At 35.5% G+C, this 26,715-nt stretch overlaps 1 protein-coding gene across 1 annotated transcript; it reads right to left on the bottom strand.

Annotated features, from left to right (window-relative positions):
• Nucleotides 1-11,223: 11,223 nt before the first annotated feature.
• Nucleotides 11,224-12,976, bottom strand: LOC111897422 (uncharacterized). Its single transcript, XM_042902001.2, has 5 exons — nt 12,885-12,976; nt 12,723-12,787; nt 12,537-12,598; nt 11,748-11,953; nt 11,224-11,667 (listed from the first exon to the last, which is right to left on the bottom strand). Exons 1-5 carry the CDS (start codon nt 12,974-12,976, stop codon nt 11,511-11,513), a joined length of 582 nt encoding a protein of 193 aa, XP_042757935.2. The 3' UTR covers nt 11,224-11,510.
• Between the last annotated feature and the right edge of the window lie 13,739 nt (nt 12,977-26,715).

Raw genomic sequence — 26,715 nt, 5'->3', positions numbered from 1 at the left:
ACCACAAAACAGCTACCAAGCAAAATGTTACGAAAGAAGTCGCACACGATCCACAGATAGGATAACGGTCACACTCTTGGTCCAATTCGAAGACTATAACCCAAAAAGGACCATGCACATAATTTGAGCCAAGTGCTCCAACTCCCTCTTGCCCAGCTCACAAGGAGCACCCCCATACACATACTTAATAAACCCTTAATCTCATCCAAAGAGAAAAGAAACACCAAAGATAATCGAAAGGCCACCTTAATCAATACATAAAACATCCTCATGATCGGTCAAACAAGACCCCATACTTGTTTGAGACTGAATAGATTCCATCACTACACCACTAGCTCGAGAAGACCTCCAAGATGATCCTATAATTTACCAAAACATGAGTCTGCTACGAATCAGAATACCACATCACCATTAAGGGTAAACAATACTAGGGACCAAGGGAACATAACGTACTGCACTGGAGGGTAGGAGACACATTCCTTGATCTCTAACTATCACCACTTGAATCCTTCGGATAATTCCCGCTGATTGACGAACACAACGACCAATGGTATAGAACACCCTGATACCTAAACTAGAGGACCACAAAACCACCTAGAGCTAAACATACCCGCTTCTGGAAAGGATTCACCGATCAACATCTATCCAACAAATCTGATAGCAGTAATTCAAACAGCAAACTGACAATTTCCTCAATGACTGACACTCAACCTGATAATCCTAATTCTCCCCCACTTAGAACTCGAACCACCACCCACTGGTGGTGATACCAAAACAAAACCCAACCAGCCCAACCAGGTACAACCATACTTGACCATGGAATGAATATCATCCACAGAATGGTCCTCCATATACAGATAAAATGAACCCCAAGAAAAACCTAAATTTCAACTGGAAACCTCTGAATTTACAATAATAACCACTTACAAAGCATAGACAACTACCGATTTACAATCTAAACATACACCCCTTGCTTGCAACCCAAACGACAATCCAACACCTAGCTTTCCCATCATTAAAGAATGCGACCCCTGCTCGTATCGCTAAGGTACTCATGCCACATCAAACCACTTGTGTACATCGGCGCTGACATACTGTCGCCAACTACCTCGACCAACATACCTCAAGCTCAGAATCCAACCTAACTCGGGATGTCACAAGCACGCCCACTCCTTCGAACTCGGAAATCTGAAAGGCAGGATCCTTGCCACAGATAACGACAATCTAATCCGGCAATCTGTCACTTAAATCCCAGACCAAACTGATCATATCAAGCACTTCCTCCCTGTTTCTTGAGGCCCGAGGCACGACCTCTAGCCAAAACTCCAATACCTCCAACCAACATATTCATCTGGGTCTGAACAAGTCAGCCCACATCTTCATCACCATTGGGGTCAGAACAACACAAAACTCATCCTTTCCTGAGCAACCCAATCCAAAAGTTCGACAAATACGGAGCCACTGCCTCGAACCATGGTATCCAACCATGCTATCTTCACCGACCAGTCCTTAGAATCCCCGAAACCTCCCTTGATCCGAGTATGGATCCTATGCTTCTAGTAGTATGGGCCCAATACTACCTTCCACACCTATCCATGCTTTCCTTAAGAATTATCTCGGGTCCTCTAAGACCTAGTCACAAAATACCGCTGAAACCCGCCCACATCGAAATAAATGCACTAAAACACTCCCTAGGTTATCCTAAGGTTCCAGATTTCTCTGCCATCAACTACTGAAGAACTCTTCAAGATTTCAATTAGCCATTGCATGAATACAATCACATGCAACAAAGCTCAGATAATCCTTCGAGTAACAGACTCATCCCTACAACGGTTGGACTCAGACAAGAGCTGCGCAATAGGGTCAAATCCGTCTCTCTGAGATTATTCAACATTTTTCACATGCGAATTGACATATTCACATAATGGCTAACTCACATCACTCATGAGTTCCACAAAGCTCAAAGCAATCAGCATTTGTGCAGAGGAGCTGAATGGCACTAAAATGCAACAAAATCTGACAGATCCTCCTATGAAATCCTTTATCTTAGACTCCCAACATCTCGAGTGCACCTTCTCCCTGCCCTCACTCTCTCAAGAGTGGCTAATCCTTCCTCACACCGACCCGCTATGAACCGCGCCCATTCCAGGGAAACCACCACTACCTCATCCAATAACATAACTAGCCGACTGACCCCATACGACTCACCATACCACTAGCTGCCATGTGACTCTCCATTGGTGCCAAATGACTATTGCATGAATACAATCACATACCCCACAGTTTAAAAAATCTTAGGCTAACAGATTCAATCCCACAATGATTGGACTCAGACAAGAGCTACACAGCAGGACCAAACCCCTTATCCTATGTTTATTTAAACCATACAACATGTGACTTAGCGTATTCACTCAATAGCTAGTTCACACATGAAAGAGTCATACCACAACCAATAAGGGATTATATAAGAGACAAGGCATCATATAATCAAGCAATTCTATCATGCAATTCCTAAAGATCCCTACCCTATCACTAGCATGTTGTTCTAACATATCACAATATCAAAGAACAATGTGGTAATTTGGGGTTAAATTATTGGCTTCGGCTGATCGTACACATCACATCCTCTTTTGGTTATTCTGAAAGCAAATTTGAAAGTTATTTTTAAAACACAAATAAGGTTTTGAGACGTTGGCACTGATGTTGATGTAGGTGCTGGAGCTGGCGGTCAACGTCTAAGGTGTTTGATTCATCAGATCGTAAAGTGTGAACTTACAATCTCTCCCTATATGATGATGTCAAAACTAATCTTCTTTAGAGGAGTCATCAAAATAACCATTATAGAATTCATCAGCTTCAACGAATGCTCCTCTATATAACTGCCCAAAATTTCGGTAATCATGAGTCTAAGCTGATATCTGCTCCCCCTAAATTTAGCTCAACCTTAAATTTAGTTTTTCATTGGATCAAGTAGATCTCCCCTTAGATTTAGCTCCCCTTTAAATTCAACTTTTCTTTGGATTTGGTAGGTCTCTCCCCTTCATCAAGAACACTTGTATCTATGGTTATCCTTCTACTTAGAAATTGATGTCTCATCACAACCTCTCTTTTCTGATTTTGAAATATTCTTCATATTTGGATGATTGAATAAGATATCTTTTTCTTCTTCTGATTTTTCAAGTTTCTGTATAGTGATTGAACTATTGAATCTTCAATAGATCCTAGAACAGATGTTATAGCCTACTCTTATATCACTTGTTGGTCCTAAACCCTTAATAGATTCATAGATTGGATACAGACAATAAAGAATGTTGAAGAATACATAAGTATCACAAAGATATTTTTCACCAAGAAATATTGTTCTCACCAAAAGAATGAGGTGCACAAAGCCAATGGCACTAAGCCGTCACAAAGACACACTTAAGGTTTTAACCTAATACAAGATTATATACTAAGCTATTCTAGTATATCCCTTTAATCAAGGGATTGTATCTAATATACATATAAATAGATCCTTATCACCAATTTCTCAGATCTGCTATCTATTATATACATATCCATATAATTTCCTAATATACAAAGATTACATAAGATTACTTTCTAGACGCTTATGCTGATAAAGTCTTGAAACATTCGCGTTGATGTTGATGTTGGTGTTGGTGTTGGCGTTAGCAGTCAGTGTGTAAGGTGTTTGACTCATCAGATCATAAAGTGTGATCTTACAATCTCCCCTATCTGATGATGTTAAAACTAATCTTCTTCAGAGGAGTCTTTAAAGGAACCATTGTAGAATTCATCAGGTTCAACGAATGTTCCCCTATATAACTGCCAAAAATTTCAGTAATCATGAGTCTCAATTGATATCTGATCCCCCTTAGATTTCGCTCCCCCTTAAACTCAGCTTTTCTTTGGATTAGGTAGGTCTCTCCCATTCATCAAGAACACTTGTATCTTTGTTGATCCTTCCACTTAGAAATTGTTTTCTCATCACAATCTCTTTTTTCTGATTCTGAAATATTCTTCATATCTGGCTGATTGAATAAAATATCTTCTTCTTCTGATTTTTCAAGTTTTTGTATAGTTATTGAACTTCTTAATCTTCAATAGATCCTAGAACAAATGTTCTAGCCTACTATGATACCACTTGTTGGTGCCAAACCCTTTGTAGATTCGTAGATTGGATACAAGAAATAAAGAACAATGAAGAACACAGAAGTATCACAAAGATATCTTTCACCAAGAAAGAATGTTCTCACTAAGAGAACAAGGCGCAAAAAGAAAATGGCATTAAACCATCAAAAAGACACACTTAGGGTTTTACCCTAATGCAAATATCCATTTAATCAAGGGATCGTATCCAATATACTTATAAACATATCTTTATCACAAAGATATCGGATCTCTATCTATTCTATACATATATGTATAATTTCCTGATATACAAAGATTACGTAAGATTAATTTCTAGAAGATGACGCTGATAAGGTCTTGAGACGCTAGCGATGATGTTGATGTTAGCGCTGGCGGTCAATGTGTAAAGTGTTATATTCATCAGATCATAAAGTGTGACCTTACAATCTCCCCTATCTGATGATGTCAAAACTAATCTTTTTTAGATGAGTCATCAAAGGAACCATTTTAGAGTTCACTAGCTTCAACAAATGTTCCCTTATATAATTGCCCAAAATTTCTGTAATCATGACTCTCAGTTGATATATGCCCCTCTTAAATTCAGCTTTTCTTTGGATCAGGGAGGTTTCTCCCCTTCATCAAGAACACTTGTATTTTCGTTGATCCTTCCACTTAGAAATTGTTGTCTCATCACAATCTCTTTTTTCTGATTATGAAATATTCTTCATATCTAGATGATTGAATAAGATATATTCTTCTTTTTTTTTCCAGTTTCTGTATAGTGATTGAACTTCTGAATCTTTAACAGATCCTAGAACAAATATTCTAGCCTGTTATGATACAACTTGTTGATCCCAAACCCTTTGTAGATCCATAGATTGGATACAAACTATAAAGAACAATGAAGAACACAAAAGTATCACAAAGATATCTTTCACCAAGAAAGAATGTTCTCACCAATAGAACTAGGTGCACAAAGCAATTAGCACTAAGTCGTCACAAAGACACACTTAGGGTTTTACCCTAATACAACATTATATACTAAACTATTCTAGTATATCCATTTAATCAAGGGATTGTATCTAATCAACATATAAACATATCCTTATCACCAAGATATCGGATCTGCTATCTATTCTATACATATCCATATAATTTCCTAATATACAAAGATTATATAATATTACTTTCTAGACGCTGACGCTAATAAGGTCTTGAGATGTTGGTGTTGATGTTGATGTTGGCGTTGGTGCTGGCGGTCAGCGTGTAAGGTGTTTAACTCATCAGATCATAAAGTGTGAACTTACAAAATCAATATCTTTGATGCATGTGTACAGTCCCGTCGAGATCTTCTCACGAATAACCTGCGAAACATTTTATCCACAACTCTAAGAATTAAGCTTAGTGAGTTCCCCAGTATACTGCATATTCCGTCATACATACAATGTATCCACATAAAGTCCTCGGCTTTAGCGCTGACCTGCCAATTCTCTCATAATTACATGCATAATATACATACCAATATTATATAAATTAGTGGGTCTATTCCAACCCCAAAGGGATGTTATGGGCCAAATCATAGTCTTACTGTCACATCCTACCATGGGCCAAATCATGGTCTTACATACAAGTGCCAAAGGCCATGTCCCGATCTTTCATACAATTGGCAGGGACCAAATCTTGGTCTTTCATACAATACATAAAGTCATATGTAGTCAAGGATCAAATAGATATTCAAACAGGTGGTCTACCCAGAAAGCAATAAATCAAACAAAAACCATGCAATAAGGCTTTGGACCACGAGTTCTCAGTCTATATAACTTAGAATACATACGACCATAGTATATCCACTCAATGACCATTCGAAACTATTACTCTAACCATTCAAAACTATACGAGTATTATGATCCAACCATAGTCTTTCATACATGTTTTGTGATCCAACCATAGTCCTTCATACTGGTGTTATGATTCAACCATAGTCTTTCATACAAGTGATGCGATCCAACCATAATGTTTAATACAGGTGTTGTGATCCAACCACAGTCTTTCATACATGTGATGTGATACAACCATAATCTTTCATGTAGATGTTGTGATCCGACCACAACCTTTCTTATAAAACAAATCAAAGACAATATAACACAGCATGACACCAAGTGTCCTATTCTGTACATGTATGGGATTAAGAACACCCAAGCTAGAACCTTTTTCGTTCTTAACAGGAGTCTAATGACCATTAGTGTGCCATAAAAGCTATGGAGTTCCTTAAACTCCAAGAGAATTCATGAAATGGACTAAATCATCCTCAAAGAGCAATAACTTCAATTTACAAGAACAAAGATCAATGTGCAAGATTTATACCTCAAATGGCTCAGAAATATGAAGGAGATGAAGGATCTAAGCTAACTCTTTTCTTCCACCTCAAGTTTCACAAAATCAAGAAGACAAGCTCAAGATCAAGTCATCAAACTCAAACACATGAAAGGGAGGCTAGGGTTTCGAAATGGGGGGATAGAGGTTGAAGGAAATGACCTAATATAGGAGTTAATGTCCTTAAATATGGGAGAAACCCTAAAATCTTGGGCTTGGGTTGCAACAGCCACCATGATGTGGCCATCCTCTTGCCACGTCATAGCAACCTGTCTAAACGCGTTTCTTCATTATGAGCCTTGGCCACATCGTGTTCAGCATCCCACCACGTTGTGACACAAGGTTTTTCCCCAAAACCTCATCATTAAAGTCCTCAAGACTTTGGTTGATCAAATCGGGAAACGAGTGTTACAATTATAACTTGGATTAAGGTATCATCGTCTTCTTCTTAACAAGCTCAGCAAGCTTTAATGGTGAAAGTGTTAAGAGGTAATGAAACCATAGTCCTTATATCATGTTTATGGATGAAACCTTGAGAATAATGGTGTGGTGAGTATGGTAATCTTGATTTTAAGCTTGGTTTGTTAAAATGATGGTTATTGCGTGACTATGAAGATGATGCTTATGAACTCTAATTAAATGAATTGTTAGATACATGAAAATGGGTTAATATCTTAATGAACTAAGACATATAAATAAGTTATTCATGGAATAAAGAAATCATGTCATCAAGAAATATCGGTATGAAAATATGGAATGGAATTAAGCTATTTTTTAATAAGAAGTATTCTTATGAGCTTATTATGTTGGTTGAGTAAGAATTGAAGTATTGATCAAGAAGCACTAAGTGAATGAAAAGAATGGTAGTTAGTGCTCACTAAATAACAAGGCGAGTACATGAGGATTTCCCTGTTGAGTTATACAACAAATTACTAATAGATTTAAAAAATTGATTTTTAGCGGTGGACTTTTTATATATAGAAGTTGGACATAATTCTATCATGTATATATTTACAATGAACTTTTGATGGGAAATCTCTAATAAAGTCCAAATATTTTTGGTCAGTTTATGGTTTAATTCAAACTCTTATTTTTTGAACAGAGAAAACCTAATTATTTTATATTTTGTCCAAATTAATGAAAAAATTCTTTTTTTTTTCAACACAAAATGACAAATTATCATATAAATTAGATAATTGAGATTTTTCTATAAATTAAATGCTGGGATCAAATCTTAAATTGATCCAAAATATTGAGATTTTATTGAGATTTCCCGACTTTTAATATATAAAAGTTGGACATTGTTCTATATATCATGTATATATTTACTGATTATGATTATGATTTTTTCTATATCAGCTGCAATGCCCATATTCATTTTTTAAACAAACCACATTTATCTTACAACGTCTTAAAAAAACCATTAATTGATTATTTTTATCCAATATTTGTGTACGATTTAGTTAATGCATAGGATCCCCAAAGGACAGTGTATATATTACATAGAATTTTATAACATAGTTAACTAATAATTGGGTTTTTAGAATCTTATATTAATATGACATGTGATTTCGAATTTAATTCTCGTCAAGTGTTACTAGTTTTAACCAAATGTAATGATCATTCAGTGGAAAACTTGAAATTTGTGTGGTCCTCTAGCTAGACCCTCAAGCGAGCATATATCCTAAATAGCCAATTTTTTTAAAAACCGTCCGAATGACTAAACTCGAAATTAAGAAATATAGCGGTTCAACTAGCACTAAACTAATTTAACATCCGTTCGGTGGACGGTTGACTGGTTTAATAAAAAATAATTATTATTTTACTAATGTTTTACTTTGTTCTATATCATCATTATGTAATTTATAACCATGCACTGTACAATAACAAATCTACCAAATAAATAATATGGTTGAAGGATATGAAAGGTAAGTGGTATGGTCGTTGGAAGTTGTTATTATATGGTAGTATATGAATGGTGGTTGTTATTTTGGATTGAATTCCGCTCCAAAAGGTTTTCTTGCAAACCTTCTGTTTCTTTTGGTTAAAGAAAATGATTATGTGTCGATTTGGGATGCTACCAAATTTTGGCTTGTTACATATGGACTTTTAATTGGTGTTTAGTTAGTGTAGATAAACTGAAGGAAGCAATGTAATATCTTTTGTATTGAAATGTTGTAGAAGTTAAGTCGTATGATAATGGGAAGTTATGCGTTTATGGTAGTATATGAATGCGTGTTGTTATTTTGTTCATTAACATGCTTTTTTTTAATAATATTTGTTTCAAACCAAACTAAGTTCATAGTAGTGTATAAAAATAAGTTTTTATTTGTCTTTTGTAAACATAATCTATAGTTTAGTCACATACATGGACCTTATAGTCCAAAAACAACTTTCATGAGTAAGTGTTTAAGCTATTAAACATATACATGGACCTTATAGTCCAAAAACAACTTTCATGAGTAAGTGTTTAAGCTATTAAACATTTTAATGGGTTCAAAAGTTGAATGAAAGTGTGTGGATCAGACATCATACAACAACAACACGAAAAAAAAAGAATATCAATTGATTAACAAATAATTAAATAATATTAACTAAAAAAACAAAAAGGTGAAATCTATTGTTTAAGTACTATATTATATGTTATTTCATTAGAAGTAATATAGATTTGTAATATAAATGGTCCATGTGGTTGTGAAATGACTGAAATACCCTTCACTTAACAGTCAAAAGTTAACGGAGTTAACGAAAAGAACCATTTGTTAAAAGTTTTGAAACCACAGGGACCATCTGTGAGGTTTTTTGAACTTAGAGACTAAACTTGATATTTTTGAAAACCACAGAGACTATTTTTAAAGTTTTGTCTAAACTTTTTTTTTTGAAAAGTTGAATTAGCTTAAAAAGAACGAAACTTCATGCTTGTTATTATAAGCACCTTGGTAGACATTGCAACTGCTCCCTTTATTCTCAACTTCTTGTCTTTTGCACCAGGAAGAAACACTCTCAAGAAACACAAACAAAAAAATATAAAAAAATATTGTTAACACTCTTCTAACCAATCAATAATATACAATCTAATTAGTGGATTTGTCCCATGTGCTAACTTTGTATAACCATATTCAAACCATCATATGTATACCTTGATATGTTACAATAACACTCTTCTTTTATTAGAAATAATCAGATAACTTTGTATAACCATATTCAAACCATCATATGTATACCTTGATATGTTACATTTCACATACTTTAGCATAGCACACACTTAAACAGGGATTAAAGAGAGTTTTTATTTACGATTAAGGTCAATACTTTCTCAGGTTTGGTCATTGATTTGCCAATAATTTAGTTATACATAACAGCAAAGTTTTATTGGAAAAGTTGGGTAATATACCTCAAGCATATTGCGTGGTAATTCATGATCTACATCCACTACTAGAAAAACAGCCTTTTACGACGCTCATTGCGCGTCGTAAAAGGCTCAGACGACGCGCAAATGCGCGTCAAGGAAGAACCTCTCATAAAGAGAGACGACGCGCTTTTGCGCGTCGTCTATAGACGACGCGTTTTTACGACGCTCATTTACGACGCGCGTTTACGACACGCAATGCGTATCAAGGAATGCCTGTCATAAAGGAAGACGACACGCGTTCGCGTGTCGTAACCTTACGACGTGCGTGTTAATGACACGCAATGCGTATCAAGAAAGCCCATGTCAAGAAAGGTCATGTCATAAATGAAGATGACACACATTTTTGCGTATCGTAAATTTAAATGTTTTAAAAAATAAATTTATATATTTATTAATTTTTAAATTAAATTTGCATTTAATTTCTCATAATAGAAATAAAACACCATATACAAAAAATACAATCCATTGCACAAAAATTAATGTCATACAAGATACAAAATAAAATACAATAAATAAGTAAGATAATTCATTGCATAAAATGTCAAATACAAATAATCATCGGTAACTATATAACCTAATACTACATTGCTATTAAGGGACATCATCATAACTCACTGAAGGTCTTGGAACAATGTTCTCATCATTAACTCTTACACCAACCTTGCTTTAGTAGATGACTTTCACACAATCAATATTGAAATAGATGCTGCCCGGGCCACCATAGATGCTGCCCGAACTTTCCGAGTTCAAACTTCCACTGTTTGCTTCATCTCTGCTAACCTCTTTCTGCTTCAAGAACACAAAAGAAAATGAAACCATGAAAATATCACATGAAATTTAATACCCTCATAAAATGATATTAGGATTAAGGGAGTTGAAGGTACTTGTATTCTTCGAGGAAACAACTATCATCAAGATCATCTTCTAAATCTTTGAGTTCTTCTGTCTTGTTATCGATCCGAGATTTGGTTTTAGGCTTGGAATCTTCGTCTTCTGCAGGAGTGAAGGGATCGGGTTTGAAGGCAAAGGGTTTGGGAGGTAAGTTCCTGAGTTTTCTTTGAATATCATCCCATTGAGTTGATACTCCTTCAACATCTTTGTAGACAAAGTGAAGATCAGCTTTATCACTTGGCTCCCAAGATCTCTACATGCATAAGGAATAATGGGTATTAAGACTTAAGAGATTACATAATAAAAGTTATAGAATCTGAATTACAATATAGATCATACCTTCATATATCTTTCCTGCCCATCAAAAGCCATTTGTAGTTTCAAATGACTTCTGGTAGAAGCTAGGATTTAAAAAAAGCAATTAAGTTAGCTTTATCAAATTTAATACATGAATTTGGTAACTTTTTAAGGAAATTGATAAAATAGTAAGAACATGTGTCTCCAAAGAGCCAAAACCTCCTTCAGAATCAAGAATGTTGATTAGCCCTTCCAATCCTCCCATGATTGACTCAATGAGCGACTCAACATATAAAACTGCATCTCGACCAATTCTAGTTAACTGCATCAACCAATCAATATTCAGTAAATTTCCCTTCAAAAGATAAAATAAAATTTACATATAAAATTTAGAGTAAGTTACAATTTAGAGTGGTGTCCAGGTCAAGAGCATGATATTAACTGCATTGTCAACTATCATTCCAGGTATAACCTTCATCAACACTTGCACAACATATTCCCTCTTGTTGTAGTTGTCATTGTGTAGCATCACTCTATATGGTGGTGCCATTTTCCTTGATTTTCTAAAAAACAAAAAAAAAAGGTAAATCGACCTAATCTTTTACTATATGCATTTCAAACTTCATTAAAAGTGATACAATACCTCAAGTCAAACTCAGACTCTCTTCCAGGAGTTGTTTTCTCTATTACTGGCTTATCTAACACCCCAGCACCCTTTTCCAGCCTTGGAGTCGCCATTGTCATAACTGTGATCCATTTTGTGCTTTGTTTATGAAGCAGGTATTTGTCCCCTGTGTATGGTAGAGTAATCCGTTTATGACAATTATTTCTAAGATCAAAGTAACAATTCTGATAACAAATAGAAATGTTAAGATGTCTGTGAAGTAAAAAGAATGATTCTTGGTTAAGATTTAGCATGCTAGGTGTATTCAGTAAAAATCGGACGCGGACCGCTGAAGATGACGGGTAGGATAAACCATACCCTCTCACAGCTGTAAAAACATTGTGTAAATATTTAAACCCGAGCCTCAAGGGTAAAAAGGTAATTAAACATTTTATACCCTCACCTACAATGTATTTGTGGGATCATTTGCATTCTACACGTGTTGACAAGTCAAACTTGTTAATTAATATTATATATATATATATATATATATATATATATATATATATATATATATATAAAACAATAATTTATGAAGTAATATCTGCCCCCACCTATTCACAGAAGCTCTCTCTTTGCATCATAAAAGTCACATGGCCTACCATAATATGGTCTTTTGCACCCATCCTCACAAAGATACGATCAACGGGGAGACATCTTAAAGATTTGCGCAGGCACATCTGCCCCCACCTGGAACATCCATCCATAACTAACTGTATGAATATTGAAAATAATACCTAATTGTATGAACATCCATCCATAACTAACTGGAGATCCTATTTCAATATCAATTGCAAGAATAGAACAATCTGGAGAACCAGTGAGGATCACTGATGACAAAAACACACATTCAAAATCAAGTTTAAAGAAACAGCAACTATGTTGCTACTGAGGGTAAAAAGTAAATTACATGGTTCAAGAGTATATAAAGTATAAACAATGTTGGTTCATTACCAAGTCCTTCATTGATAAATCTAACAGCTCTACAAGATTCACTGTGTGCATGAACTTTCAACACCCTGAAATGATAGTTTTTAGAGAAATCACATTATAAGAACGGTTTTTAATGACGAAATTACCCCTAAAATGTTATCTAACAAAATGAGAGTCAACTACCTCATGGTGAGCGGATTCTTCAAATGTATCTTTCCTGAAAGATGAAAGCCTGGAAGAAGCTGCAATAGCAGTAGTTGCAGCTGCAAGCACATCCTGGGCTTCCTTGTGCCTTCTCTCTTTTCTCCCCTGTTTCTTGACTTCTCTAAGCTCATAAAGATATTGGCTCACCAACACAACATCCCGGTTTCATTTTCTTAGTGTCTCAATCTCTTCTAGAAGAACCATGATCACCTTTGAAATCAAATCATCTAAAACAATAAATAAAAAAACATCACAAAGTAAAACATCCAAACTTATTATTTTGATACTTAGTAAGTTGCAATGATTAAATTTTCAAACTTACATGGTATCAAGGATGTCATTCATAGGATTTAAACAATCATGGTTCCCAAGATTGGAATTCACCCTGGTATCACACTTAGATTCTATAGCCTCAGTTTGACCACTGTCAGAATTATTGACCAACAGATCAAAAGCAGGACAGGATTCTGCTGATATCTGCAAGAAAAAAAAAGTTAAAGTTATTGTTAGATTCTCAAAGCCACCAATCTATAATCATCAATATACAATCACAAAGTTGATTATGTGACAACCTTTTCCATAGAATTAGGAGAAGACTGCCCTTGCTTATCTACAATGAAAGATTTATAATTTTGCTACCCTTAAAATCCTTTCCCTTCTCCACTTTTTCCTCTTTTTTCCTAGAATCCACACTCTCTTTCCCATTATGCCCCTGTTTATCTACAATGAAAGATTTATTATTTGCAGCAACAAACTCCTGTTTCTTTTGATGATTCCAATGGCTAACACTCCCCTCTATTCCAATTCCCAATATGACTTCTGTTATTCCAACCTTTATTACCCTTATTAACACTATTATAGCTTCCTCTTTTGTTAATATTCCCTCCATTCCAATTACTACCTTTGCTTCCAGAAACATTGGGATGAATATCACCTGTACCGTACCCCTTCATAGTAGCAGTCCCTGCATTTCCAGATTTTTTTGTGACCATAGTGAACCCCTCACCATCTTTATCAATCACATCCTGAATATCACTCTTGACAACCTACCATTATTCCAGCAGTAACAACTATGGCTGGATAATTCTAAGCTTTTACCTATTCAAAATAGACACCCATCAGTAATTAACTTCAACATTTTCATTTGATGATTTATCAGATGGATTTATGTCAGTTAAACTGAAACAAGATACATTGGCACTCACATTGTCAACTGTTGAATATGATTTCATGTAAAAGTAGAACTCTTCTTTCTGAGGATCACCCCATTCCTGCAATAGAGCAAGTCATTCACATTTAGAAAGAAACATACTAATATTATCATAGCATCCTGCTTTGAGTTTCCAAAACAAAAAAAATATTATATATAAATCACCTCCCATTCTGCAGTTGTAAGAGGAATAGTTGGACCAAGCATTGTAGTCACAACATTTACAAATGGTACTCCAGCTACAGTAGCCTTAAATAAATCAGGTCTCATGTTCACAACAACACCAATAAGCAACCCCCTGCACTTCTTCCATTAATGGACAACTTTTCTTTCGTACAATATTTCTTTTGGTCTGAGAAGTTTGAGTTTCACCTATGTCGTTGGGTGATTGAAGGCGACGAGGCTGCATTTTCTTCTTAGAGAGAGGGAGGGCAAGAAAGTAAACACAAACCTCACAGATTAGAGAGGTTATCGAAACTAGTAAGGGGAACACCAATGAAAAATCCAACGAATTATTGAGAGAAAAACTGATTTTTGTTTGTTTAAAAGCTAGCGAAGTATCAAGAAATTTCCAATCCAGGAAAATTCAGAAAGCAGATAGATAGGTACCTGATTTGACTAGAAGCGCAACTAGACTAGGGTTTGTAAATTTAAGGAGTCGTTGTAGATGGAGTAGGGTAGAGGTGAAGAGGAGTTCAGTTACGAATTTTATGTTGAGATTATTGTGTCTAAATTTCGCCATAAAGAGACGATCGAGAGAGAATGGTCTTCGATTTTTGGAAGGAAGCGAGGCTGTTACAGAGAGGGGGGATCAGACTCATATGGAGATCTAAGGAGAGAGTGAGCAGTCTTCGATCCGATCGAGAGAGAATCATCTCCATAAAGATACGATCGAGGAAAATCGTCTTGAGAGGGGAAATTATTTGGGAAGAACTGGAAGCATTTGAAACCCTAGACCTTGATTCGATGTAACTTGACAGTGGACATTGTAGATTGATAGATTGAAGACCTGGAGCGATCCCTTATGAAGAAAGCTGCGCGATTACAGAGAGTCCTTGTTGACCGGATCCAAAGATTCCATCAATGGCTCTATCGGGTTTGGTTAAATCCCCAGTTTGGAATGTGCTACATCTGGTTCATGAACTTTCCAAGTCAATTAGGGTTTTTTTAATGAAAAATGAAAGGGTTTAATGGATTAGGATGATGTTGTACCTGAGAAAACAAAGAAAAAGAAGGAGACCTCGCAGATCAATTACGATTCACCTTCGAGGTTTACAGAGAGACGGGAGGTAGAGAATGAAGGGAGATCTAGAGGAGAGAGTATCAGAGAGGGGAGAGTGGATTGCAAGGATGAAAAATAGATAGAAGATAGAAAAAACAAGGCGGGTTTTCAAAATTTTGGGGATTTCGTTTCCCCCTTCATTAACTAAAAGCGCGTTTCATTAAAATTATAAAGCGACATGTACAGACGACGCGCATTTAAGATAAAGCGCCCTCCGTGTTTCTAATTTTTTTTTTCTTGAGACACTAAATTAAGGGCACGCAATAATGCGTGACGTAAATCCTTAAATTTTTCGAAGAGATAACACTATTTTAAGGGCAGGTCCTATTGCGTATCGTTAATCAGCGCGTGTCGTAAAAAGTGCGTCATTAAAGGTCTATTTTCTAGTAGTGATCTGGATGACTAATTGTGCACAAATGAGTATGTGAAGAATCCATTCTTAATCAAATCCATCTAAACATCATAGTTACTCAATAACCGACACAAATATAATATAAGAGTTATTTACATTAAACAGAATCAAGTGAATACCATATACGATATGTAAAAAGTGTTCATACCTATTATACCCAAGACATATGCTCCACATGTTCATCATGTGAAAAAGCAACTAAAGATCAGCAAAAAGGATTGAAATGTATTTTCAATCAAGCACTATACCTTCAACAAATTCGATATACATAAGCCCATATCCACCATGGTTGTTGTTGTTTATCATAAAAAAAAGTCCTAGGAGTGTTAAAACCATCATGAACAAAAATCTTGAAACCTATATAAACGACTCAATTTAGATCAGGTACATACTTTTAAAAACACCAGGTGATGAAATAGCAACATACTTTCAGTTCTTTGTTTGACCCAAAAACAATTCAATATGAAAAGTAATAAAGTCTTACCTTTTCATCAGATTCATTATTAGATATACTTTTTCAAAACATTGATCCTTGTGAAACTCCTTCAACTTCAGTCAAACCAGTGAGTATTTCATATATCTGCAAGTGATTAAGGACACGACAACATATTTTAAACTAAACATAAAATGTTCTTTATGAATTAGATAGTTAAAAACAAAATAAAGAGAAGGGAAAAAGAACTAAAAACAACTACCCGACTTTCAGTAAGTCTTTAAGTATTGTTGCCACCCTGCATTATTAACATAATTTGCCTTGTTTATGACTTGTTCTTACACATTGGGTTCCTATCTTCATAAATCAGTTAAGCATGAAAAAATATAATACCAAACACATATTTATCTTCACCAAAATGTGTAGGGATTATGGAATTGACACAAAAAAAAAAAAACATAATTAGGAAATTGGACAAAACATTCACGATAGTTAATGAACTCAAACCAAGCATGAAAAGTGAAAGCATTCACAGGTAATAATCCATACTTTGACAATGTAAAGAAAATTGAAAATATGAACAAAAGCAACAAACATCAATATAATATGACAAATAATTTCATATTCACCGCAAGAACACAAAAAAACATTAAAAACAAATGTTATTATAAGGCAAAAACTTGCTAACACCGATTAAGAACAACATAAAACATAAAATTTAACAGAAAGTTCTAAACTCCTAATACTGATTAAGAACAAAAAAAAAACATAAAAGGGAACATAAGATGCTAAATTCAACCTTCAGAAAAATAGATTAAAGGAAACTTATAGAAGAATCATCATCAAAGTCCGACTCATCAATGAGTTTATTGGGGCAATTTCAATTCTAAGCGAAAACTCTGAGTTTATTTTTTGGTTGAATTATGGGTACATCCTCTCCCAAATCAACATCTGAAAAAATCTCAATAACTTCATCCCAGTTCCACTGTAAAATAGCTAACTTCCATTTTTTTCTTCTCGATTTCTATATCTTCTTTAGCAATTAAAGCAACCTGAAACAATAAAGGAAACATCATAAATTAATAAGAATTGACAACAAATTCGAATATTTTTACCTCCTCGGAAATAACCCTATCTAGATCAGATTTATAAGGACTAAAGTGATGAGAATAGTTAATTATCTTCACACTGTCAATTTCAGAATCAGATGGGGAATTCGGTACAGATGAATCAATGATGGCCTTTTCATCAACAGCTAAATATTTCTTCATTATACAATCAATTACAATAAAACTCAGAAATTAAAGAGGTTGAAATTTGAGAACTTTAAATATAATTATTAAAGGGTTTTACATTGGGTGAAGAGAGTTCAGATGCCCTTACATCCATGATTAATCAACAATCGATGTTGATGATGATATTATCTTCATATCGTTGATTTATATACGCATAGAACCTAAATTGTAGCAGTCAGCATCTGAAATTTAGGTTTCATGGGGAGAGGGATCATGGGTTGGCTGGCGCTGAAGAAGTCTGACATCGATGGAGGTTGGAAAACGTGGGAAGGAGACGATAATGTGAAGGTGGGTGGTTCCTTTGGAGAAGAGGTAAGGGAAGTTATGGAAACTGTGAAGAAGATGAACGTGAATATAACATCCCGTGTTTCTAGGTATTCTCAAATCCTTCCTTCAGTAAATTAATATGTCATGATTGGTCTTTGAAATTGGTTGAATTTAGCCCTAAGTGGCCTGAGGGGCAAATTGGTAATTTTGGTTGGAGGGGGAGTACGCTGGGTGTACGCACATGTACGCAAGGCGTACATATATCCGAGTGCAACCCTAACTTTTAGGGTTTCTTGGGTATTTAAACCCCATTATGGACCCTTACTCCCATCCTTTCAGCCTCCAAGTCCTAAGATCATTTCTTAGCAACCTTAGCTTCTCTTTTTTTTTTGTGTGTGTAAGCTAAGAGTGTGTTTCTTGTGTGGTTGAAGAAGAAGAAGTTGTATCAATGTGTTTGGAGAGTGAAGCAAGCTTGTAGATCTGAGATCATCTTATCATTTAGAAGCTCTAGAAGGTAAAAAAAAAAGCTTCTTCCTTTGTGCTTGTATTGTGTGGATCTTGTTTTGTTAGCTTTTTAGTATTCTTCTTATCCCAAAAGTCCCAATATTGTGCATGAGTTGTCTTGGATGTTTTGAGTTGTCCTTTCAGACCATAGGAAGGGTTCTAAGTTATAAAAATGAGGTCTCTTTGGCTAGTTTGGCTTCATGTTGCTTATAGGAGGTCTTAATGGATTAAGACCATGCATTAAGGACTTTTTGGATGTCCAAAGTCTTAAAGTTTGAGACTTTATGGTTCTGAGATACATTTGGTCGATGGATCTGGAATTTGGGCTTAAGTGCTTAAACCATTAAGCACTTATTAGAGTTTTGAACTCTGCGAGTGTACGCCTCACGTAAATGGAGTACATCCTGTGTATGCAGTCAACGACCCCATTTGCAGTCAATGCAAGGCTCGCGTATGCCCCGTGTAGCCTCGAAGTACGCCCAACATATGCTCTTTGTTGGGATTTTATGAGTTGGGCTTCAGTTTTGGGTCATCTTTGGGCCAATTTGGGCTTAGGTCCTTAATGGACTTTCTGAGTAGAAGTATTCTGGGCCAGTTAAGGGAGTTAGCCCTTAGGATGAGGTCTATTAGGGAGTTGGGCCCAATTTGGAAAATTGGGCCAATTATAGGCCTTGTATATTTTAGACCTTTTTGGATCAAGATTGGACTTGGGCTTGGCCCAGTTAATAAAGGTTAATGGACAATTATGAGTTAAGAAGGTGATAATCCAATTATTAGTTGGAGGTTTATTTATTATGATAGTTCGAGGTTTTCGTGAGCTAGTAGCCAAAGGTTCTGTTTGATACGTCAGTATGAGGTGAGGCTTCATTACTATACTTTCGGGTCGAAGGCACCAACGCCGACCCGTTGGTTGATAACCTGATATCGCTGATATGCTGAGTATGATATAGTTATGCATGCTAGTCTTGTTATGCTAGTTCTGGTAGATTTGTAAGATTGCCTGCGAATTACTTGTTTATTTGGTTATGATATTATCTGTTATATGTCGACATATTATGTGGGTTGGGTTGAGGTTGTACTACTTTGTGCTGTAGCCAACAAACCATGGAGCATACCATATATGAGCTGAGGGCTAGAAAGGGCATGCCAGACTCAAACTGAGGGCTCATGGGCATTCCAGATACGAGTTGAGGGCCAAGAAGGGCATGCCAAACTCGTACTGAGGGTTGGGGAGCAAGCCAGACATAAGTTGTGGGCCAAAGGGGCAAGCCAAATTTATGTTGTGGGCTCAGGGGTAATCCAGTCTGTTAGTTGTGGACCTATTGCATGCTGATATTATATTTATACTGTTTGTTATGTATTGGTATTTTGGGGGAACTCACTAAGCTTTGGGCTTACAGTTTTAGTTATGTTTCAGGTACTTTAGATGATCGTGGGAAGACGAATGTTCGATCATGCACCTCCTCATGTTTTGTGTTATGATTTATGGGAAAACTCTGATGTGAAACTCATTTTGAAAACAAATTGTAATGAATGATGGTTTTTGCATTTATTTAAAAAGTTTAATTTTTTCAAAAATTTTATGAGTGTTACAGTAGAGGTGTCATGGATACGTGAAGGAGGAGAAATGAAGAAACTGAAAAAAATAGCGATTTAGAACAGTTGTGATCAAAAGTTGAAACCATCGAACGATACTAATTGACAAAGTGGTTATTCACTTACTCTGCTTAGTAATAATAATAATTTATGCATATTTTTAAATCGAAACCCCTTTTAATAAAAACTTAATTGAATCGGTTAAATTAAATAAAACACTTTCACATCTTTAGACTTATATTGTCGCTATGTATATCATTTATTTGATAACCAGTTCCAGATCCATTCTTTGTATTTTTTTTAAATGGCAGGGTTGGTATATATCTAGGATTGAACTCATGATCTTCTGGTTAGAAACTCCCCATGAGATACTTTGTTAGCCAAGTGGGTTAGCCCCAACTTCTATTTTATGTATTTTTAGAGGGTGTTTGGCTTAGCTTTTGAAAGCCAAAAAGTCCTTTTTTAAAAGATGAAAAAGTCATGATTTCCTGACTTTTCAAAAAGATGGCATTTACTCTATTGAAAAAGTTGGAAAAGTCAGGATTACCAAACATCTTTTAGACTTTTAGAAAAAGATAAAAGTTAAAAGTTACTCTAAAAGTTATCCCAAACACCCTCTTAAAATGCAAATATAAGAACCTTTTGAATGTACGATAATCGAATAACATTTGATTTGATTTCTAATGTTAATATCGACCAATTTTATAGAACTTTAAAATAACAAATAACTTCTCAACATTGGGTCTTTGATTATTATTTCTATATAGCTTTAAGTGGTGTAATTTTGTTATAAAAAATGATAAATATTATAAAGTTTTTTAATATGTTTTTATTTATTTATAACTATATTTTGTTTTGATATGATATTTTATATATTTGAATTTATCTAAAATTTATGACTATGTTTTCTAATAAACCCGGATTAATTTAAAACTTGTTATGTTTATTTTTGACATTTGAACTTGTGATCTACAACTGGGTTGAATTGGTAGTTGAACAGATCATTAGACGGATTCAACATGATTTTAGAAAAATTGAGTATAGCAAATAGTATAGATGGAAAATAAATCAATAAACTATAAAAATAGGACAAAGTCTGATAACTATGTGCTAGGCCGTCTGTTGGAAACCAAAATATGCAAACAGAATTCGTGATAAAGTAATACTCCTATAGATGAACTTATAATATGCATTTTTTTAAGCATTTCAAAATTATCTGTCACATTTTAAATCTCACAAACTTTGAACTTAGAACGAGTTGTTGCTAAAAGAAGAATGAACAAATACTTGTTAGTATAGATGAACTTATAATATGCATTTTTTAAGTTCAAAAGAGACCAATAAACGGTTTTGAAAGTGATACAAAAAGGTTGGACTGGCTATCTTGATAAATATAATGTTTATAATTCAAACAAAAGTGAAATTTAATTAATCGTTTTATTATGCAAGTTAAAGAAGATAAAACATCGTAACTTTAACAAATTATGGGGGTGGGGTAGAGGTCGGTGGGAGGTATAGTGGGGGTTGTTCCTACGGAAGCTACGTGTCATGTGGACTACTTACTATTTATGTACTGTCAACCTTTTTGACTGGTCAAACTCCCACACATTAGCCTGTCCCCCTTTTCCAATATACACAATTTAATAAATGGATATTTTAGAATGACCATAGGAAAATGACTTACTAGTCCCTAACATCACAGATCGGTAGATTTAGGACCATGACTAACATCACATTTCGGATTATCCAGTACATATTCTGGACTATTATGTTTTGACGGGATAAAAATTGATCTACACATGTTTACTAAAAGACATTCTATACTAACAAGTTGTAAATAGGATTGGATATTTGTTTATGAATTTACCTAACAATCTTTACTTATCGTTTACCATCTTATTTCAAATAGTATATAAATTTGTTAACCCTAACATTCTCTTATTCATATCAAACTAAACTAATATTAGTTGAACTAATTCATTTACTTTTTTATAAACATGAGTTCCTCCATGCAAATTGAAAGACTTCTCAAAATGGTATTTTGCATTACAAAAATGAAGATGGTTATTTTGTGTGATCTTAACTCATTTTCTAGAGTTGGTAAGATCAACAAGACTTTTATCGTGGTAGACCAAAACCATATAAGATGCTCAATTATATATTTGAAGTGATGAAAATGTTGAAAAAGACCAATGACGGGACTCAAAAATAAATCAGATAGTTAATAATCGTGTAGACATTCTCTTAGGAGATATTGAAGAAAATATGAAATGGGTAATGGATAATAAGAAAAAATATTAAAATGGTAGAAAAGTGGATCGGTGGTGTGGATGCAAAGATTGACATACTCATGGCAAAATGAGACCGTTTAGAAGATGTTATTAGGACTAGCATAAGTTTTATCGATCACGAAAAAACAATGTATCATTTAGAATTTTTTAACGTGTAGTCGGATAGTTTCTATTATGGTAGTGTTACCATAATGTGACCAAACTTGGAGGCTAAGAAATGTTTCTAGTGTTTTCAATCCTTATATAAGGAATGCAAGACCAAATGATGCTCCTAAGGAAATCATAATTTCGTTCACCTCTCTCACTTTTCTCCTCTCCACTTCCACGACTAAAAATGGAACTCTAAAAGGGTTTTCCAATTCAACTTGTGCGCCAAGGAAGAGAGCTTAAATATCTTCCTTGCTTGAAGCCAAGGAGTGTGATTCTATGAGAGGGGTTCTAGTTTGAATCATTGATCTTGTTAACATCATAAAGGTTTTATTTAAACCCCTTTGTGGATATCTAGTTGTTATTAATCGATAAACACTAGATCCCTGATTCAATCATGATGTTTTTTGTTAGTGTGCCAATTCCAATAAATAAAAACATACAACTAGACTCCAAATTCACTGTTGTGTTGCACTAGAAAAGTAATACAAAGCAAGAAGGTTTGGTCCACAAAGACACAAAACTATTTTGTAACACCTAGAATTTAGGTATCCGTTTTAACCCTTTAGTTATGTTTAATTTCCAAGTTTAGTCCCCGGTGGCAAAATCGTAAATCTAAAGTCCTTTGGAGTATGCGGGCCGTACACCCTCGTACGTAGGGCGTACTCCAGAGCGCCTTAGAACGCTACGTGTACGCAATGCGTACGTAGCCAGGGTGCAAACCCAAAATGTTAGGTTTCAGACCCTATTTAAACACATTTATGGCCTCATGCACCTTCTTACCTTCAACCTCCCTCCTCATCTCGAAACCCTAAAGAGTGTTTGTGCATTGTGAAGCTTGTTGAGCCATTTTTGGTGCCATTTGGAGCTTTTGGAGTAGATAGAAGAGCATTGAAGTGGTGATGTTTCACTCAAGGGTTTGGATCCAACATTTTGTCCCCCTTGTGCACCTTGTGGAGCTAAAAAGTTTCATACTTAATGAAGTAATCTCTTGGATCTAGTTTTTGCTGAAGTTTTTCCCTTTTTGGTCCCAAACTTATTCTTTGTGAGTAGAAGGTACTCTAAGGCATTTGAGTTGTCCTTTCAGAAGTTTTAAGGGGTGTTACGTCATAAATTAGATTCTTGGTCACTAGTTTCCCTCCATTTAAGTGCTAGATTGTCTTAATGGGTTAAGAGACTAGGTTTTTTGGTGTTAAGGACTTAATAGCCATGCTAGACCATAAAGTTGGAAACTTTATGGTTTAGAGCTTCTTTTGTGACCTAGATCTGAAGTTTGGACATAGGTGCTTAGGGAATTAAGCACTTATTTAGAGGTCGGCAAACAACCTCGTACACAGGGCGTGCCGAAGGGTACGATGAGCGTATGAGGTCATCGCCCTGATCCTTGGTCAAATGCGAGGTAAGCCCCACATATTGACTGAGTCAACCTGATTGACCTTGACCTGGATTTTGACTAGGGTTTGACCTAGGGGTATTTTAGGTATTTGAATGGTAGTCTGAGTTTTGGTTACTATTGTTCGTAAAGGTGACCGGTAGTGAGGATTTCAGAGCAGTGTGTCAGTTCAGCTTTTTGTTTGTCTGTGAGGTAAGTTTCCTTGCCAGATCCATGGGTGGAAGGAACCAATATCGGTCCATTGTTTGTTGTGTAGAATTTTGGATGCCTTGTGATAATTATATGGAAGACGAGAATCAAGCTCCTGATATTTGTATGAAAGACCAGGATTTGGACCCTGGCAGTTATATGTAAAACCAGGATCTGGCCCCTAATATTTGTATGAAATACCAGGATTTGGCCCTCAATACTAGGGATGAGATTTAGAACCAGAAAACCGGACCGGAACTAGAACCATTAGAACCAGAACATGTAAAACCGGTCCGTGTCCTGGGTTTAAAGAAAGGCTCTATTCGGGTTCCAAGTAATTCAGGTTTCGGGTCCTTCGGGTCCGGGTAAACCGGGTTGAAGAACCGGAACCGTGTTAGGAACTGAAACCAGTTTTAGGGGCCGGAACTGGTTTCTATGAAAAGTTTAAAACAAGCATATCTCATTCGTTTGAAGTCAAATTGTCCTGAGGTTTTTTACAGAGTGTAGTTTATCGTTAGTACATGATTTTAGACTATAATTTTTTTCATTTTTGGGTTTATATTCATTGACTTACAGTCACTCAAAGTCATGATATCAAAGTGGAAATTTTATGTTTTTAAGCTTTTTTTTGTATTCTGTGATAGTTTTAAAACATGCATATCTAATTCGTTTGAAGTCAGAATAGCATGCAATTTTTTCCAAAGTGTAGTATAAAGTTTGTAAATGATTTTAGACTTTAATTCTATCATTTTTGGTTTTATATTCATTGATTTATAGTCTCCCAAAGTCGAGATATCAAAGCCGTAAATTTTCTATTTTTCAGCTTTATTTTTGTACTTTGTGAAATTTTAAAACATGCATATCTAATTCGTTTGAGGTCAAATTATCATGAGCTTTTTTGAAACGTGTAGTTTAGAGTTAGTATATGGTTTTAGACTATAAGTTTGTCATTTTTGGTTTAGTATTCAATGACTTACAGTCCCCTAAAGTTGGGATATCAAAGTTGAAAATTTTCAAAGTTCAACCACTAAGTAATTACCAAAAAAATTCTGGTTTTCCCAGGTTTTCCGGTTCTAGACCCACTTTATCCAGTTCCATCCGACCCACTTTGATGTTTCCGGGTTTTCTGGTTCTAGACCTACTTTACCTGGAACCGAACTAGAACCGTTTCATATATACCGATCCAGTTTTCGGTCCTACAAAATCTCATTAACTGGTTCCCGGGTTTTCCGAGTTTTGGTCTACCGGTCTGAGTTTGGACCCACTTTCATCCCTACTCGGAACTGAACGGAAAGACTATGATTTGACCCATAACATTTATCTTCTTTCATGTGTAGTATTTGGTACTTGGGGAACTCACTAAGTATTACGCTTACAATTTATGTTTATGATTTTAGGTATTTACAGTCCAAAGGGAATGGCCCGATGTGATGGCACAACATCCTCCGCTCATGGATTCCTCATTTGAAATAATTTGTACAATGATGTTTTGGATATTACGACTTGATGTTTATTTTGAACAGTTTAATGAATGAGTTGGCTAGCTTTTTTTTTTTGTAAAAAAAATTACCATTATTTTTGGGTTGTTACAAGTTGGTATCAGAGCATTGGTTTGAAAGATTCGGGCACACTTTCGGGTGTGTCAGAACTCAAAATGAGAAAATGATAATTTTCTTAAGAAAATAAATAATTGAACTTAAAAAAATGATTTTATCCAAAGGGAGGGGGTGTGATGCGTGCGATCAGTCGAGCTCAAGTAAGTGGTTCCCAAGTTAACCACACTTATGTGTTATGATTAATGTGAGAAATGCATGCTAGATTAGGGCTAAGGATACCTTCAGGAAACATATGATAGAATTGCCTAATTTATGTGATGCCTTATAGCCCAATAGAACTTGATGCCATGTACTATTTGGAATTGATATTGACTTAGCTAATTGCTAAGTGTATTCTTTCAAAGTTGTATATGATTAGGATTGTATACACTAGAATGATTGATTTAGCCTCATTTCATATTCCTTGTTTGGTTGTCGACTTAGGGTAGAATCTTCATTTGACATTCTATGTGATCATATTTTGTGTACAACTTGCATGCATAAGGAAACCAACAGTGTTGATTTAGGTTCTTGGTACTGCGAGTGGTGAAAGTTGAGAGTTCCATGGAGAGTCTAGGATATGTATGCTGTGTGGAATAGGATTTGTTTTGGGTTGTAGTGTGGAAACTTAGAGGAATCAGAATTGACCTTGAGGAAGTTACACGTAGGTGTGGAAGGTAGTATTGGGCCTATACTACTAAAAGCACAGGACCTGTACCTAAGACAAGAGAAAACCTGACAACTCTATGGAGGCCTTTGTGCTGGGAATTTCCCTTGAGTCATAAACTGATTGTTAGTATGTTGTGTTTCTGTTTGAGGATGGTGATGATTACCCAAGAAGGATCAGGTTCAGGATCTGGTTTAGGCTCGGGTTCAGGTACTAAACCGATTGATGAGAGGTTGCGTGAGTTCATGCCGGCTGAGGTTACTTGTGGTATTTTGGATGCTATCCCTGTGCTGTTTGGTACCATCAATGAGGGGATTATGGAGCTTATGGATGAGAGGGTCAAGACTTTTCAAGTCGAGATTGATGTGGGTTAGATTGGAGTTTGAGCTCCCCCATACTGCGAGTTCAAGGTATGTGGAGCTCCTGAGTTCTTTGGGGCTAAGGAAACCCATCACTATCCGTCGTTAGATCGCTGTCATGGAGAATGCTCAGCTAAATAGCTTTTTCCTTAAGGGAGGGGGGGGGGGGG

Source organism: Lactuca sativa, chromosome 5, assembly GCF_002870075.4.
Source record: "Lactuca sativa cultivar Salinas chromosome 5, Lsat_Salinas_v11, whole genome shotgun sequence".
Classification (NCBI taxonomy): domain Eukaryota; kingdom Viridiplantae; phylum Streptophyta; class Magnoliopsida; order Asterales; family Asteraceae; genus Lactuca; species Lactuca sativa.
The sequence above is the reverse complement of the archived record's forward strand: the minus strand, read 5'-3'. Positions and strand labels throughout refer to the sequence as shown.